The sequence below is a fragment of the Phacochoerus africanus genome, chromosome 15 (genome assembly GCF_016906955.1).
Source record: "Phacochoerus africanus isolate WHEZ1 chromosome 15, ROS_Pafr_v1, whole genome shotgun sequence".
NCBI lineage: Eukaryota > Metazoa > Chordata > Mammalia > Artiodactyla > Suidae > Phacochoerus > Phacochoerus africanus.
Genome location: NC_062558.1, coordinates 132154448 through 132171576, shown reverse-complemented (window position 1 = coordinate 132171576; position 17129 = coordinate 132154448). Strand labels below are relative to the sequence as shown.

Genomic DNA, 17129 nt, shown 5'->3' with positions numbered 1-17129 from the left:
GGGAAAGATCTGAGCATTCTGCACTGAGTTTTCAAATCAGATAGAGTGTGTCCACTTTGATGGTTTTCTCGGTGACGCTCTGGCAATAATGTGAATCTTCCCACGTCCTGATGATATTTGGGAGCTGGGTCCGCAGCTGCCCATCCAGTGGTCAGAAGCAAGGGAAGAAGGACAGTGTTGCTATGAGAAACTGTGCAGGTCACCTGACACAGCTCCCAAACTGCTGCCAGTGCCAACGGGGCTGGTCCAAATAAAAATTTCAGAAGCAAAGACTCTTGGCAGTTCCCATCGTGGCTTAGTGGTTAATGAATCTGACTAGCATCCATGAGGATGAAGGTTCAATCCCTGCCCTCACTCAGTGGGTTAAGGATCCCGTGTTGCCGTGAGCTGTGGTGTAGGCTGGCGGCTACAGCTCTGATTGGACCCCTAGCCTGGGAACCTCCATATGCCGTGGGTGTAGCCCTAGAAAGACAAAAAAAAAAAGGCAGCAAAGACTATTAAAGTCTAGCAATTTAGTTGGAGAAATGACCTATTTCAAATTGCCTGGAGACTTTAGGCCGCCAAGAAAACGCCAGGCACGCTCACTGAAGACTAGATACGCCACTCACAGCCTGCCTCAGGCTCCGCAGACGGTTCCCGTGGAAACCGAGCTCTGCCACTGCACTGCATGCACCCTGTGCGGTGAATGGCTTCTGAGCACCTAGTGTGCCTTAGACTGTGCTCAGCAGATACAGTGGTGAACCAGGTAGAAGGGAACTCTATCCTGGCAGAAGCCCCGATCCGCAGCTATTAGATGGCGCCTTTCCACTTACAAATAAGGAGTTCCTGTCGTGGCTCAGCAGTTAACGAAACCAACTAGGATCCATGAGGAAGGACATGGGTTCCATTCCTAGCCTTGCTCAGTGGGTTACGGATCTGGCATTTCGGTGAGCTGTGGTGTAGGCCCGCATCTACAGCTCCCATTCAACCTCTCGCCTGAGAACCTCCCTATGCTGCAGGTGTGGCCCTAAAAAGACAAAAATAAATACATACACAAATAAATAAACCAAGAGGTGACACATGACCCATGCAGAAAACAGCTCTTGACGGGTGTCATTGGCAATCCCTGAAGCCTGATGCCTTCATTTTTTTTCTTTTGGTAAAAAATAAATATAGGCGTTCCCATTGTGGCTCAGCAGGTTAAGGACCCAGCGTTGTCTCTGTGAGGGTATGGGTTCAATCCCTGGCCTTGCTCAGCGGGTTAAGGATCTGGCCTTGCCACAAGCTGTGGCTTAGGCCTCAGGTGCAGCTCTGATGCGACCCCTTGGCCTGGAAACATCCAAATGCCCCAGGCATGGCCATAAAAAAAATAAAAGAATAAAAAATAAAAGAAATATAAATAGTAATTCTATGGTTTAAAACCCCTCATCCTGGGAGTTCCCGTCATGGCGCAGTGGTTAACGAATCCGACTAGGAACCATGAGGTTGCGGGTTCGATCCCTGGCCTTGCTTAGTGGGTTAAGGATTCAGCGTTGACATGAGCTGTGGTGTAGGTGGCAGATGCGGCTCGGACCCCGCGTCCCTGTGGCCCTGGCATAGGCTGGTGGTTACAGCTCCGATTCAACCCCTAGCCTGGGAACCTCCCATATGCCGCGGGAGTGGCCCAAGAAATGGCAAAAAGACAAAAAAAAAAAAAAACAACACCCTCATCCCTTCATATTCATCATCATATTCAAGAGAAGGAATCACTTTTAAAAATGATCCTCTAACATGAGCTTTAAAAGGAGACATTTCCCTGAAGAATTTCTCAAAACCTGCAAGCGTGTGTGGCGGCAGCTGAATAAACTCCAGCTCTTAAACTGTGGACAGCTTTTCAAGAGTCTCTGCATCTCGGAGATGAAGCAAATGCATCTTTCTGGCAGGCATGACCTGCTCACGAGAATGGGGCTGGTTTTGTGGATTAATGGCCAGAAAGACCTCATGCGTCCTGAAGGCCCTGATTTGTCCGTCACTTGGGAAGAATGGAGACTAAGCCGAACCACATGCTGGCAGGGGCTCAGTGTGTGTAACCCTGTGAGCTTGTCCCCGGGGGTCTGCCTCAGCTGAAGACGCAGAAGCAATTGTTTATTAAGCCTGACTATCTTTCAAAGCAGGAGACAGCAAAGGACAAAGTGATTTCTAGAGAATTTTCCAGGTGTAGGACCCCAGGACTAGTATTTTCTTGTTCTACTAAAGACTGTCTTAAGTTGAGAAGATAACAAGAAATCAGCTGCTTCCTCCTCCAAAGTCTCACTACTATTGCCAAGACATGATTTAACCCTCAATTATTAAACAGAAAGCCCCTGGGACACCCCACAACAGCACAGAGCACCCAGGAGGCAGTGAAGAAGCCAGGGGCCACCAGGGATGGTTGATTTTTCCGGGACCTGTGGCCCCAGGTCAGCGCCAGCTCTAGTTCCAGCTCACCTTGGCGAGGGGCGCTACTTGGAATCAGAGCTCATTTCCCGGTCCGTGAGCTCACGTGTCTGCCTTCTTGCCTCCCTGCCAAGAAGGTCTCAGATATTCTGCGAAAACACCTGACTGAACTTGGTTCCCCAAATCTCACTCATCTGCCTTAAATTCTGGGCCTCGGAGGATGGGCTGGGAGCGCGAGCCTGGCCCAACTTTAATCCCATTTTTGCACCACGCCACAGGCAGCTGGCAGGCCAGGAAGGGTAATGCCAGTTCCACCGAGTGGCACGACGTCTTCACAACTGAGAGAAGAGGCTGCTCGCTAAAGCATGTGTGATGCTCTGAGCTGAAGAGGCCTGAAGTTATTTCTAACGCGTCCCGTCATTCTGAGGGCTGCTCTTGGTAATTACTTCCTACCAGGGCAATGAGCTGGGCGAGGGCTAGACGGCTCTTCCCATCTGACTCTGGCTGCTAGAGCTTTGCTGGGGGACTGAAAGGAGGCCTGGTCAGAAGGATGCAACTGAGGCCAGATCATCATGCCCAGGACCGGGGAAGCCAGTTCCCTGACCTCTCCAGGCCCATCGCAACTTACCCATCAAATGGAGCTCCGAGTGCATACACCTTGCAGGATAAAACGGATTGATGTAGTTTAGACCAAAGACAACTGGTTGGGCAAAGGGGAGGGCCTGTGACCAGGTCTATTACTGCCTGTTGCTAATGTTTCTGCAACTTTGTTGTTGTTGTTGTTGTTGTTGTTGCTATTTCTTGGGCCGCTCCCGCGGCATATGGAGGTTCCCAGGATAGGGGTCGAATCGGAGCTGTAGCCACTGGCCTACGCCAGAGCCACAGCAACGCGGGATCCGAGCCGCGTCTGCAACCTACACCACAGCTCACGGCAACGCCGGATCGTTAACCCACTGAGCAAGGGCAGGGACCGAACCCGCAACCTCATGGTTCCTAGTCGGATTCATTAACCACTGCGCCACAACGGGAACTCCTGTTTCTGCAACTTTTAACGTAAGTGATGACAGCCTTTTGGAAGGGGATGAAGACATGACTCCAACTGCCCTGAGTGGCTCCTCTGTGTGTCTGGAGTGTGACAGCAATGGTGCTGTCACAGATGAACTGGTCAGGCTCCTGGGCAAGACACCTTTGCCTCAGGCGGGCAGATGTGGCTGTGTGTAAGGGAAAAGGGGGAAGTAGGTGACCAGCCAAGGGCCATCCAGACCTGTGAATCGAAAACACTACTCATGGAGTCTCTCAGACCAGAGCTCAGAGGTTGCTAAACTTTTTTTTTTTAGGGCCACACCTGGGGCTATAAGTAAGTTTCGGAACTAGGGGTCGAATCGGAGCTACAGCTGCCAGCCTACGCCACAGCCAGAGCAATGCCAGATCCGAGCCACATCTGTGACCTACACCACAGCTCACGGCAATGCCAGATCCTGAACCCACGGAGCGAGGCCAGGGATCGAACCCGCATCTCATGGATACTAGTCGGGTTCTTAATCCACTGAGCCACAACGGGAACTCCATTCCTAAACTATTCATCCCTGAGGACCACCTGGACTGTTTTCTCTCATGGCATCATGTTTCGAAAGATTCCTCTACAGCATGGCATCTGCAAGTGTTCACAGAAAAATGTTTATAACTGCCCATCTGTGATTTTAATCAGTGAGAGATTATCCGTCACCATGGCAAGCTGATGTTATCACAGCCCCCAAAGATGCAATTTTAATTAGCTGGGCATCTATCTAAACTGGGTCCAGGAGTTCCCTTGTGGCACAGGGGGTTAAGGATCCAGTATTGTCACTGCAGCAGCTCGGGTCAATGCGATGGAGGGGGTTCAGTGCCTGGCCTGGGAAATTCCACATGCCGCAGGTGTGGCCAAGAATAAAAAGTAAAAAAAAATAAAATAAACTAGGCCCATTCAGGTTTTCTGAAATCTTAAAGACAACTTAAATCTCTTATGGAGCCAGGTAAGGAAGCATCCATCAGTTCCACACCCTCATTCTACACGAGAGGAAAGGAAGCCTGTTTGACACATCAAGAGCGTGGCAGGAAAGCAGAGGCCCGTTCGAGTCAGGCAGACCGGGTCCTACATAGTTAGTCCCTCGACACTCAGCAAATCTTAACAGCTCAAAGCCTCTGCTCTCTTGCTCATGTATGGGGAAGGGCAGAAATCCACTATCTAGAGCTGGGAGGATGAAATGAGATCACGTATGTAAAAGATGCGGCACGGCTGCTCCAGCCACCGCAGCTCCTCCTCATTAGCGTGACTTGGAGAATTCCTACTGCAGCGAATACGTGTTCAAATGGCAATTAGTTGGCCATGTCATTGTCCCATGATTTGTGACTTCAGGGTCAGAACATTTCAGTCACAGCAGCAGCCCTGGCCGGGTTCTTTTGGGGGAGCACATCTGCATCCCACCAGGTGTGTGTCTGGTGTGGCTGGAAGTGACCTCATTAACAGGAAAGACGATCTGAGAGCAGGGCTCCGCATCCAGTTTCTTTCTACATCTGGTTGCTGGAGGGAGCCAGGTATGTTACCGAGGTGAATGCAAGGCCACCGCTCTCGAAACTGCAGTTGTTTTCCGAGTCGCACAGACAATGGATTTCTCAGTGCCTGCCAGCTGTTAACTACAGTTGGGATTCCCAAATCTTCACTTCTTTTCTAAGGAGGCAGGTTTAATAGAATTTTGTTCCACACCAACAGATTTACCTGTTTGTAGACTTCTTGCAGAAAACAAACCATTCTCAAATATGTCACCGAGCTAGTGAGTGCTCTGTTTTAGTTCAAAATTAAAGTGGAAGAATAGACGTTACCACTGAATTAGGCACCTATTTAGCTTAAAAGGTATTATTAGCATCTTTCTATTGTCTATGAAAACAGTGCATGTACTTACTCAGTTCCTGATGGTACCACCACGTACATATACCCCAAACATCCACCTTTTGATCCCTCTCTAGAGTGGCAAGCCCACGTTGGTATCTGGGCATTTCCATGACATTTAAATGCTTCTTATCAAGCCTCAAGAGATGGGAACCAGCGGGAAACCACGGGAGCCATCAAAATGGCCAGGTCCCTGCTTGTCCTCAAGTGTTTCCTGGTTGTTTCCGGGATGTCAACACACCGCACCTTCCTCCCCTGCACGAGCAGTGACTGTTGCAAAGATCAAACTGGGCCCTTTCCCTAGCCTTCTATTTTCTTTTCCTCACAAACGTCTTTAGCCCCTACCATGTTCATGGTGCTGTGGAGAAAACGAAGGGGGCTTAGGGGACATTGTTGTTGGGGTTTTTTTTTTGTTTTTTTTTTTTTTTGCTTTTTTTGAGCCATATGGGATTTCCCAGGCTAGGGGCTGAATCGGAGCGGCTGGCCTACGTTACAGCCACAGCAATGCCAGATCCGAGCCACATCTGAGACCTGCACTGCAGCTCACAGTGGATCCTTAACCTACTAAGTGAGGCCAGGGATCAAACCCGCATCCTCACGGATACTAGTTGGGTTTGTAACCCACTGAGCCACAACGGGAACTCCATCAGGTGGCGTTCTTGTCTTCAAAAAACACACAGTCTAGTAGGGAAGCAGGAGATGCCTGCACATCATCATTGCTGCGTCAAGCAACCTCGCAGCGGGTCCAGACCAGGCCTTGATGTCAAGCAGCAGAGGGGACACGTCCAGGGGCAGGCCGGGTGGAGGGAGGGGCAGGACAAGCCTGAGAGACAGGGAAGTAGGGGCCATTCCCGCTCGCAGAAGCCACTGCAGAGGAGCTGAGTTGGGGGTCCCTGGGGAAAAGTGACTCCATCCGGTGGGGTTCATGGCTGCGGCAGGTGTGCACAGAGGAATAGGGGGACTGAAAAAAAAGCTGAGGCCAGGTCCCCTGGAACGAGGCTGGAGTGAGGACATCACTGTTAAACTTCCCAAACACCCGGCCTGAGGGCCAACCAGGCAGCTAATTAAAGGCTCCATTTATGCAAAAAACACATGGCTCAGAAGTCCAAGCACACATAATCTGGATTGTCTTTTCATCATCAAACTACAGAAAGGCAGTGTACTAACATAAACATCCAGAATCCCCCCCAAAACGTGAATGGTACCATTCAGACTTCATGGGCAGAAAAGCAAGCCACCGAGAAGCCTGATGACAGAAGAGCCTTCAGAGGAAGTAATCCGAGTTAGCATTTAAAAATTTCCTCGGTGACACCCCTGCTCCGCCTACATGGGGGCAGGAGGCTGTTTGCTGGAGATCATGGCTCCTTATTAGCAACAGAGACGTGGAGAGGAGGTTTCCGTGTACAATTGTTAGCAGACTGATTTCGAGTCAATTTTGAAACTTGGTGGAAACCAAGATCTTGGGCAGGGAAACTTGGAACCATCAGGACAGCCCTGGGTGCTGGGAGGATGGCCCAGTACAGGCTCACCAGCCCCACGTGGTGGTGGGGGGAGAAAAGGCCCCTCAAGATTAGGAACGCAAGGGACCACGGCACCTGGAGATGGATTAACCCCTCCTGGGCAAGGCTCTAGCTGCTAACTTAAGATACAGGAATTTTTCGGGCAAAAGGATCAGGCAGAAAGCTAAGTGGATAGCCTGGCGGGGGCTGGCGGGGGAGGCGGTGAGGTGTCGGGAGTTGGGGACTCTGGTCTAGGGCTGGAGCAGACGGTGTGGTCACTTTGTGGAAACTACCCTGGGGCTGATGAAGAGTAGGAGCTCCAGAAGACCAGCCCCCACCCCCACCAGCAGGCTGACCTACCCTGAGCATTTGACTCAAAACCCCCACGGGACAGAAGCCATACAGCCAAGAAGGTGCAAAGCTGGGATGCGCTCAGGATGGGGAATTAGAGGGCGCTGGGCTGGCTCTTAGCAGGCACCTTGGGGTCACAGCACAGCTGGGTTCAAGCCTCAGGTTGTTTTAGAACACAGCCCGAGCTCAAGGTGCATGGGGAGACGGCAGCCGAGGGCACGGTTACCTGGCAGAGAAGTTTCTTTCCTGGGCTTTGGCTCCCTAGGGGCAGAGGTCTCCAAGGCAGGGTGGGGGTCCGGCTGGGCACCGAGCTGCTTACCCTCCGTGGGTGAATTGAATTTGGTCTCGCTGACAAAGGTGGACAGGTCCGAGGGCTGTGGGAAGTCCTGTTTGTCGGCCTCCAGATCCACTGTCATGCACGCCCACTTCTGGCTGGTCACCGCCAGCTTCTCCTCGTCGGTTGCATGGACCACAGCGGAGATCACGGGCGGTGTTTCCGGCGTGGCCGCTGGGGTGGGGTCCTACCAGGAGAAGGCAAGCAGTGTCTTCTCTCATCCAGTCTCTCTGCCCACCCACAGTCTGGGCCCCACAAACCAGGACAGGTTCCTCCCTGTCAAACTCTTCTGCTCAAAACAGTCCCAAGGAGGAGTTCCCTGGTGGCTCAGAGGGTTAAGGATCAGGTGTTGTCACTGCTGTGGTATGCCTTTGATTTCTGGCCCAGGAACTTCTGCATGCATGGGTGCAGCTCACCCCCTGCCCCAAAGAAAAGTCTCAAGAATGCAAATTCATTCCTCTATGAGTTTTCTTTCTTCTTTTTTTTTGTCTTTTTGCTATTTCTTGGGCCACTCCCGCAGCATATGGAGGTTCCCAGGCTAGGGGTCGAATCAGAGCTGTAGCCACCGGCCTTCACCAGAGCCACGCAACGCGGGATCCGAGCCGCATCTGCGACCTATGCCACAGCTCACGGCAACGCCAGATCCTTAACCCACTGAGCAAGGCCAGGGATCGAACCTGCAACCTCATGGTTCCTAGTCGGATGTGTTAACCACTGCGCCATGACGGGACCTCCGTGAATTATTTTTTCTGATTGCCTATGTCAGGGGGTGATGACCATGGGTTTAAAAAATAATAATCAGGATTTTGTGCCTTGGTTATCTGAGTGAATGACATTCTCTCTCATTCACTTTGTAAAAAATAAGGAAACTTTTACAATGGGCACTTTTATCTTGGCAACTATAGTGCTGTGCCCACACAGTGCTCCAGGGCCTGCACGTAAATATCATCTGTCACTCGACCATCCGCATGCCTGTCAGGGGAGGTAGAGAAAGGGCCGTGCAGCTGAGCAGGACAGGAGCCCAGAAATGTGACAGCAGAGGTGGCACTGGACCCAAGACCACTCTCTACAGCCCCGCCCCGGCCAGGGTGGGCTGGTTGGGGCTGGAAGGGCGAGGATGCGGGACTTGGGAGGTTTCCTTGTTTTATGCCCTTGAACAGCCTGGCACACACACTTGAAGATGCCCTTCCTTGGTCTGTAAACAGGGTAGAAGAAATGGCATTTATTTGCTGGAAGAATTAGTAAGCGGGAGACAGGGACGCCTATGAAGAAAAGAGCCCAGACCTGCATGTCTTTAGAGGATGGAGTCCCTTTATCCCCCCATCCTGATGTGGGTCACTCGATCCAATGCCCTTGACACTGGGCATTGAATCTCAACAGCCCTCCCCACTTGATATTCACGTAAGTTCTCAGCAGGTTCACTGGCCAGAATGGACCCTTCGAATTCAATTCAATTCAGGTCCCATAGAATCCAACTAACACTTTTTTTGAATATCTGCCAACTCCTGGGACATACTCCAATGGACCCCAAGGGGAGGGACCAAAACAAAGTCTTGAAAACACCGAGGGACCCTCGACATAGGAGGCAAGGAGGGTGTTAGGAACATGGCCATGATGAGCAAACAGGAAAGCTCTGTTGACTAGTGAGAAATAAAAACACATCAGCCTAAACTCCCCAGGTGCCATAAAATCATTAATACCAAAGGGAACATTATACCTGAGAAGGTGGATCAGAGAGAGGAGACCGTTTTGGCGACTTTTTCACCCTAAATGTGTCACTGGAAACAAAATGGAAAATGTAAACACAACAGACAGAGGTACAGAACATTCCAGAACATTCCTGAGCCGCCTGAGGCACAGAAGATCTGATTGGGAAGTGTCAGGCCCAGACCACCCTCCAGTCTACACCACTCCAACATCACCTGAAAGACGTCCATACTGACAACTCGTTCTGGCTTTTTGACAGGTTATTATTGTTGCCCCCAAGGAAAAGATTCGTCAAGCTGGAAATCTTTGAGGAGATCATTTTGGAGAGCTGACCCAGAAAATGAAGCTAAATTTACCCTAATGTTCTTCTTTTTAAAAAGTGGATTCTGGTGAGCAGATTAACAGACCTGGTTTCATCCAGGAAGGTCTGAACCAGCGAAGGTGGAGGAGGGGATCTGAGTTCAGGACACCAATTAACAGGATCCGATTTATGGAAGACCAAGCTGAAACAGAGCCCTCAAATGAATGAGGGCGCCGTGCAGAAATAAGGGAAGTTCTGGGTCTCCTGGGAGACCTGGCAGGTGCCCTTCAACTCTCAGAAACTCTGAGCTTCCTGGATTCCCACACCTTCTGAACTTCGGGGTGGGATTCTGTCTCAAGGCTGGGCGAGGTGAGGTCATTTGTATTTTAAATTATTTAAAAAAAATAAATTTATCATCTTAAACACTTTTAAGTACACAGCTCAGTAGAGGAAAAGGACATTCACATTATTGTGCAACCAAATCTCCAGGACACTCTTTCGGAGATAAGATGATTTTTTTTTTTTTTTTAAAGACTTTTCCTAACCACTTCTAACAACTCTGGTCTCCCTGCGTTTCTTCTTTCTCCTTCATAGAAATAATTGGGGAGGCGGGGGTGGTGGGGGGAGGGGAGGACAGGACACAGGCAAAGGAACCATCAGCTCAGACTTCCGAAGGGGTTGGAAGGAAGGGATTGTTGGGCACAGACTGGGTGGTCAGGGGTCCTTTCCACAAGCAGAGTGGAGGCTTCTTCACCTGCAGGGCAGCCCCTGCCCCTGGCTCTCAGGCCCCTCTATGGTACTGTTCTGTCTGCAGTAAAGCCAGGGCTGGGGATGGGTCCCCTCACCTGAGATACCCCCCACCCCACCCCCACCCCGCTCTAAATGCCAACTGGTTGGACAGAGCAATTTGGCACCAAGTTCCTCCTTGTGCTGTCTTGGATGAAACGCTCCAACAATGGAATTCAGTCATGAGAGAAATACTATAAATGGTTATTGACAGCATTTATGGCATTTGCCATACGAACAATACAAACATAGCTTGAAGCATGTATTTATTCATGCATATATATATATATATATATACCACATGGGATTTTATAGTCACTCAATAGCTCTAAAATACAAGAGAAATCCCTTGGGCAGAAGAGAGCCTGAGACGCTCCATTCTACCCCCGGGGCCGCTGGACGCCTGGGACCAGGGCAGCTTCCCTTGGGAGGATGGAGAGGGGGGCAAGGTGCCTGTGCTCCGCCCTGGGGAGCAGCCCAGAGGATCCCTCCCGGCCGGGGAGGCAGAGCGGTAGAGACACAGAGGTGGCCCACTCTGCTGCCAGTTTCCAGGGGCAAGGTGACCCATGGGTGGCATGCTGATACCCAGCCCGGTCCCGCTGACCCCGGGGCAGCCTGGCGATGGCTCTCACAAGCCGTGCGCTCCACTCCGAGCTGACCCTGCATTTCAGGGAGCTCCAGGAAGGTCTCAGTTGGATACTGCCTAAACGTTTCTGCTTCACGTGTAGCAAGAACAAGCAAGAGCAGATGCTGCCTGTGGCTGGTTGGATGGTTATTTTAACATGAAGCAGCAATACTTTGAAAGCCAATCGCCCACTCACCCCATTTAAAATGAAAGAATGGAATGAGAGGGTTTTTTTTTTTTTTTTAATGTATGGGTTTCAGATGAAGACATCCAGTATGCAAGGCAGGGAGAGGGGTGGGTTCCATTCCCAGCAAGCAGGCAGATGTTGGATAATCACATTTTCACAGCCAAGCAGTTCTACTTATGCTCATCTCTATGAAACAGACCAATAACCTCTGCTCCTGGGAAGCCCATGCCCCATCATTGCCAGGCCTGCCACAGAAATATGGAAGCAGCAGCCATGGAAAGAAAATGAAAAGAGTTGGGAAGCAAAAACAAAGGCAGGAAAAAGCACGGTGGGCATAAAAGACAGATCCATTAAATTTACTTACAACAGAGAACATACAGACATCACATCTTCAACCATCCTAAGACAAGAAGACAAAGAAAAAGAGAGACAGACAGAAGGAACTGACAAAAAAGATACATCTGCAGACAACTGGTTATTAATGGGTTAGGATACAGCAGCCATCCACGCGAGGTTCTGCTTGTGTGTGTGGGCACTGTCCCAACTTTTTGGAGAGGGGCTGTCCCAGAAAGCCTTCCTCTCTTGGTTCCAATTATCCCATAAAGTGTTGGTGCCCAAAAAGCTTTGTCACCCCAGTGTAGGACTCCAAGCCACCCGCTCTAGAAGTAAGACCTAGAGATGGGCTAGCTTCCCTGAGCTTGGTTACCTATGGTAAGAGAACAGAACAGGACCAAGCCATCTGTGGGCAAGGGGGAGGTGGGGGCTCCAAGTTGGCTCTCGCTCCAAATAGGAGAGAAAAGGCTTTGTGGTTTGTGCATTTCAGACTTCTCTTGTTTGAGGCTTTAACTAAAGTTTCCAATACAGGTTCTCTGGAATCTTTTTTCTTTTTCTTTTCTTTTTTTTTTCTTTTTTTTTTTTTGGTCTTTTGTCTTTTGAGGGTGGCACCCGCAGTGCGGCACATGGAGGTTCCCAGGTTAGGGGTCAAATCGGAGCTGCAGCTGCTGGCCTATGCCACAGCCACAGCAATGCCAGACCCGAGCCATGTCTGTAACCTACACGACAGCTCACGGCAATGCTGGATCCTTAACCCACTGAGCGAGGCCAGGGATTGAACCTGCAACCTCGTAGTTCCTAGTCGGATTTGTTTCCACTGCTCCACAACAGGAACTCCGGTTCTCTGCAATCTTTAGGAAGGGCCTGTTTGGACAGTCAGTCTAAGAAAAACCCACATTTTTGGCCAGGACTGCCTCCCACCCACCCCCAGACGGGGCCAGTGTGCTCCAAGGCCAAAGCCTGCTTAGAGACCCTTTTCTCAGGAAGCCTCGGGTTCTCCTCACATGTTCAAGGCTCGGGGTGGCCCAGAATGAAAGGTAACTAAGTCACCCTATCTTGATTGGTGCCAAGCCGACTGGGAGGGGCCGACAGCCATGGTGTCTGTTCTGCTACGCTGCCTGGTCTCCTTGGCCTTGTCAAATTATTGACAATATTTCACATGAAAGCGAGGAGAAAGGCCTCAAGCAACAAACCACACTACGCTTGGACCAAAGTCCCGAGGACGGACCTGCGGCATCCAAGTGGAGCCTAGGATGAATTCCAGAGGCGTGGACACCTAATGTTAATTGCAAGCTACGTGGCAAGTGTTTGGATAACAGACCCAATAATTCATGGCCTCCTGGGGATTCTGGGCTCTGCTTCACCCTTTCACGTTCCACTGATCTTTTTTGGACCTACAGGGATCGTGGACTTTCGTCTATGAAGATGACGAGACAGAGAAGGGGAGACAAACAGGGGTGTTTAGTGGGGAGCAGAGAGGGGCTCAGGCCGGACCTCTCTTGCAGGTTTCTCGAGTCTGCTGTGTTTGCCTCCTGAGCTAATGCCTCATGAGTGGGCAAAAACAAATGCTATAAATTATAACAATATTTTAAAGGGAAGCTCTCTTAGGTTCAAGGTCCCTCCAAAAAGCAATTTACACGTTAAACAGAAGAAACTAAGTCACCAACAGGGAGGCGGAGCAGGCCCCCACTGGGCGGTTCCCCTTCCACGGGTGCCCCACACACGCCTGAAGTTATACGTCAGGTCTTCAGCTGTGAGGAAAGCTTTAGACCACTGACCAATGAAAGCAAAAAGTCGACTACTCTAGATCCCAAGGGCTGCATGGATGGGAGATGCCACCACTATGGGCGCAGAGAGGACGGACCACCGGTATCCTCAGCAAACATGGGGGGACTGCGGCAGACGGGGGAGGGGAGGGGGCAGCCCAGGTTCATCCAGGCACCTGAGCATCGATCGCGGCCAACGTACAGCCCCGCCTCCGATCTTACCACCTGCACCCCTGAACTTACGTCTTGAGGGGCGTCTTCTTCTTCTTGGCGGGCTTGTTCAGCCCATCCCCGTCCGCTCCACTGGCTTCGACAGCACTGGCTGGGATCTCAAAGGAGGCTGGGGATTTAGAAGGTGAGCTGGGGGTCTTAGAGCAGGCCTGAAAGGGGTCAATGGAGTCATCACAGGCGTCAGGGTCAAAGCTGTAAGACTGCTGGGCAAGTTTGGGAGACTCCTGCATTTTGGAGGTGGAAGAAAAGGGGTTAAAATTGGGGTCATCCCACTTGTCAATATCAAAGGTGTAGGTACCTTTCGCAAGAGGGATGTCATTGGGGTCGGCAGGGGATCTGGTGGGCGAGGCAGGAGTGTTGTCAAGTTTTTCCGGTGTTTTTTTCATCTTTGGCCTCCTTAGGGGCATTTTGGCAACTGGCTTTTTGCCTATCTTTTTGGTGGGAGGGGGGTTTTCCTGCTGGGTGTCCCAACTACTCTTGTCCTCAGAATAGTCAAACTCCAGCCTCACCGAGAGGCCTTTGGCTGGGGGGTCCTCCTGCTCCCCACTCTCTGATGGGGTCACCTCCGCTGCCTCGGGGGCCGTGGCCGGAGGCAAGGGTTTCCTTCCGACGGGGGGTGAGTTCTGCACTCTGCCACCCCCAGAAGCTGGGGGGATGGCCCCTTCTGCACCCTCAGAGTCCAGAGGGCAGGCAGCCTTGGGGACAGCAGCAGATTCCAGGCGTGTCTCCTCTGATGAGGCTGGTGCAGCACCTTCCGCCTTGGTTGCCTCCGTTTTTGTCTCAGATGTTCGAGTCTCCTCGCTGGCAACGTGAGTCTCTTCGGCTGGCTCTGGCTGTGTCTCTTTCACAGGGGGCGTTTCGGGGGGTTTCTTCGTGGTCTGTTTCTTTTTTAAGGAAGGTGGCCTCGGTTTCTTAGTTCGCTTAAGGGTGCTAGAAGCACTGCTCGAACCCGTGCTATACGCCTCTGGGGCCGGGGCCGCGGCCTCGGGGTTGCCGGGGCAAGAAGCACCATCAAAGTCACTGGCCTGCAGGCTGAGAGACCGAGACAAGGTGGACTTCGAGGGGGGGACGGAGTCCGTGGACTTCCTCCGAGAGGTGGCTTTGCAGTCCTGATGCTTCGGGTCTGAGGAGCGAGGCTCCAGGGCCTGAAAGTCGTCCACCAGCTCGATGTTGTCGAAGTCCAGGTTGTAGGTCCCGCTGCTGGCTATCGGCTTGTCCTCATCGAAGACGGCGGAGAAGGAGTGAGACGGGGGACGGAAAGGGCTCCCTTGCACGGAGCTGCCGGGGGGGCCATCCGGGACGGGGACCGTCTCAGCACCGCACCCTGGGGAAACGGAGACAAGGCCGTCACTGAAGGGCATGGGACATTTCTGAGTCTCTCCTCTCTTTCCAGACCATCACCTCCTATTGACAGAGCCCCAGGCCACCGCCTCACCCCCACCCTGGGGGCATGCTGCTGGGGACAAACCCTGCTCTCAGCGGCTGGCCCACACAGGCTGACCCTCAGCGCCCCCATCTAGCAAACGGGAGCGATAAGGGCTGTTTAAGGAGGCGCTCAATGGAGTTCCCGTCGTGGTGCTGTGGTTAACAAATCCGACTAGGAACCGCGAGGTTGCGGGTTCAATCCCTGGCTTTGCTCAGCAGATTAAGGATCCGGCATTGCCGTGAGCTGTGATTTAGGTCATAGACGTGGCTTGGATCCCACGTTGCTGTGGCTGTGGTGTAGGCCGGCAGCTGCAGCTCTGATTCGACCCCTAGCCTGGGAACCTCCATGTGCCGCAGGAGCAGCCCTAGAAATGGAAAAAAGCAAAATAAAAAGAGCTCAAATCCTCCCGTCACACGTTTACCAAGTGCCTGATCAAGACCATGCACCACTCTGGGCCCTGGGGATTGTACGATGAACAAAATAGGAGTTCCTGTGGGTTAATCCACAAGGATTCGGGTTAGATCCCTAGTCTCACTCAGTGGGTTAAGGATCCGGTGTTGCCACAAGCTGTGGTAGAGGTCACAGATAGGGCTCAGATTCAGTGTTGCTGTGGCTGTGGTGTAGGTCAGCAGCTGCAGCTCTGATGTGACCCCAGCCCAGAAACTTCCATATGCCTCAGGTGCAGCCATAAAAAGCAAAAACAAAAACAATGAACAAAAAGACAAAGCCTTGCCCTCCTAAAAGTTACATTCTTCAGGGAGAAGACAGTCAAGAAACAATAAACAAATAAAATGGACAGACTGTCAGATGGCAATAAGTGCTATGGAGAAAATAAAGCCAGACGAGGAGTGTTGCAATTTTGAAATAAGGTAGTTGGGCAAAGGCATTTACGCCAAGGCGTGAACCAGGAGGATGTCTGAGGGGAAGCATCCTCGGCAAAAGGAACAGCAAGTGCAAAGGCCCTGGGGCAGACACATGCCTGATGTGTCGCACAACTACCAGAGGCCAGCGGGGTGAAAGTAGGGGAGAGGGGCAGGAAGAAAGGAAGACAGAGAAATAACACGAGTAAAGCAGAGGGAGCCTTCGATAAAAACTAGCGGCTACCACCACCCAGCCTACTCTTGACGATTCAGGGCCTTGATGTGGAGACTGCCAGGGAACTGCAACAAGACTGGGCTGGCCCCGTCCGCCACCTGCCCCACCTCCAGGCATCCCCTATAATCTCTGCCTCCAACCCAACTGCCATGCGCCTCCTCTTCTTAAGCTTCCCCCTCATCCATTCGCTCTCCATTTTTAGCAGCTTCCTCTCAACTTCTCCTTCCCTTCAGCCACTGCCAGCCGAGGAGGCCGCTCCTTACTGTAAACTATGATGCGGATGCCGGTCCAGAGATGCACTATCATCTCACGACGACCCCACTGCTCCACAGGGGTGCAGGGGGGCGGCCAGCCTGGCCTCGGCCTGGCTACTCTGGGCTCAGCCTGCACCAGGTGGCGCCCTGCAGGCAATTCTGGCTTCACAGTTGTCCTGGGCAGTCAAGGTGCCAGAAAACGATTGGCCGGACTAAGACTAAGAACACATCACTAGACAAAGGGGGTGGGGTGGGGGTGGTAGGGAATGGTGCAGAGTGAGTGGTCTGCAGAAGAAGGAACGAAAGAGCTGGCACGTCTATGACTTGGGAAGGTGTTCCCAAAGCGTGTGTCACGGACAGGAGTTATGGTACGCACCCCACCCCCACCGGTGGAGTTGCCAGATAAAATATGGGATGTCCAGTTAGATTTGAATTTCAGATAAATACATTTTTTCATATGAATGTGTCCCATGTCCCAATCATTCATTGTTTATCTGAGATTCTAATTTAACTGGGTGCCCTGTATTTTTTTTTTTTTCTTTCTTTTTAGGGCTGCACCTGTGGCATACGAAAGTTCCCAGGCTAAGGGGGAATCAGAGCTGGAGCTGACAGCCTACACCAGAACCACAGCCAACACCAAATCTGAGCCACATCTGTGACCTACACTGCAGCTCACTGCAATGCCGGATCCCTAACGCACTGAGCGAGGCCACAGATCAAACCCGCCTCCTCATGGATACTAGTTGGGTTCTTGACCCACTGAGCCACAACAGGAACTCCCAGTGCCCTGTATTTTTGTTTGCTAAAGCTGGAAGCCCCAGTCACCTCATTCCAACAAACAGACAAGGTTTGGGAAATGCCCACTTAGTGGCTACCACCACCCAGCCTACTCTTGACGATTCAGGGCCTTGATG

The 17129-nt window shown here is 51.7% G+C and overlaps 1 protein-coding gene across 12 annotated transcripts in view; it reads right to left on the bottom strand.

Moving 5' to 3' along the window:
* TACC2 (transforming acidic coiled-coil containing protein 2) overlaps positions 1-17129 on the bottom strand; it is a 234451-nt gene that overhangs the window by 27280 nt on the left and 190042 nt on the right. For 9 of the 12 annotated variants that reach the window (XM_047761099.1, XM_047761105.1, XM_047761102.1 and 6 more), the window contains 3 exons: positions 13453-14764; positions 9222-9282; positions 7397-7691 (listed from right to left, as the gene is read on the bottom strand). In XM_047761099.1, the coding sequence (XP_047617055.1) occupies positions 7397-7691; positions 9222-9282; positions 13453-14764 (1668 nt within the window). The remainder of the gene's footprint in view (positions 1-7396; positions 7692-9221; positions 9283-13452; positions 14765-17129) is intronic. The other 3 variants (XM_047761104.1, XM_047761107.1, XM_047761112.1) reach the window with 1 other exon arrangement.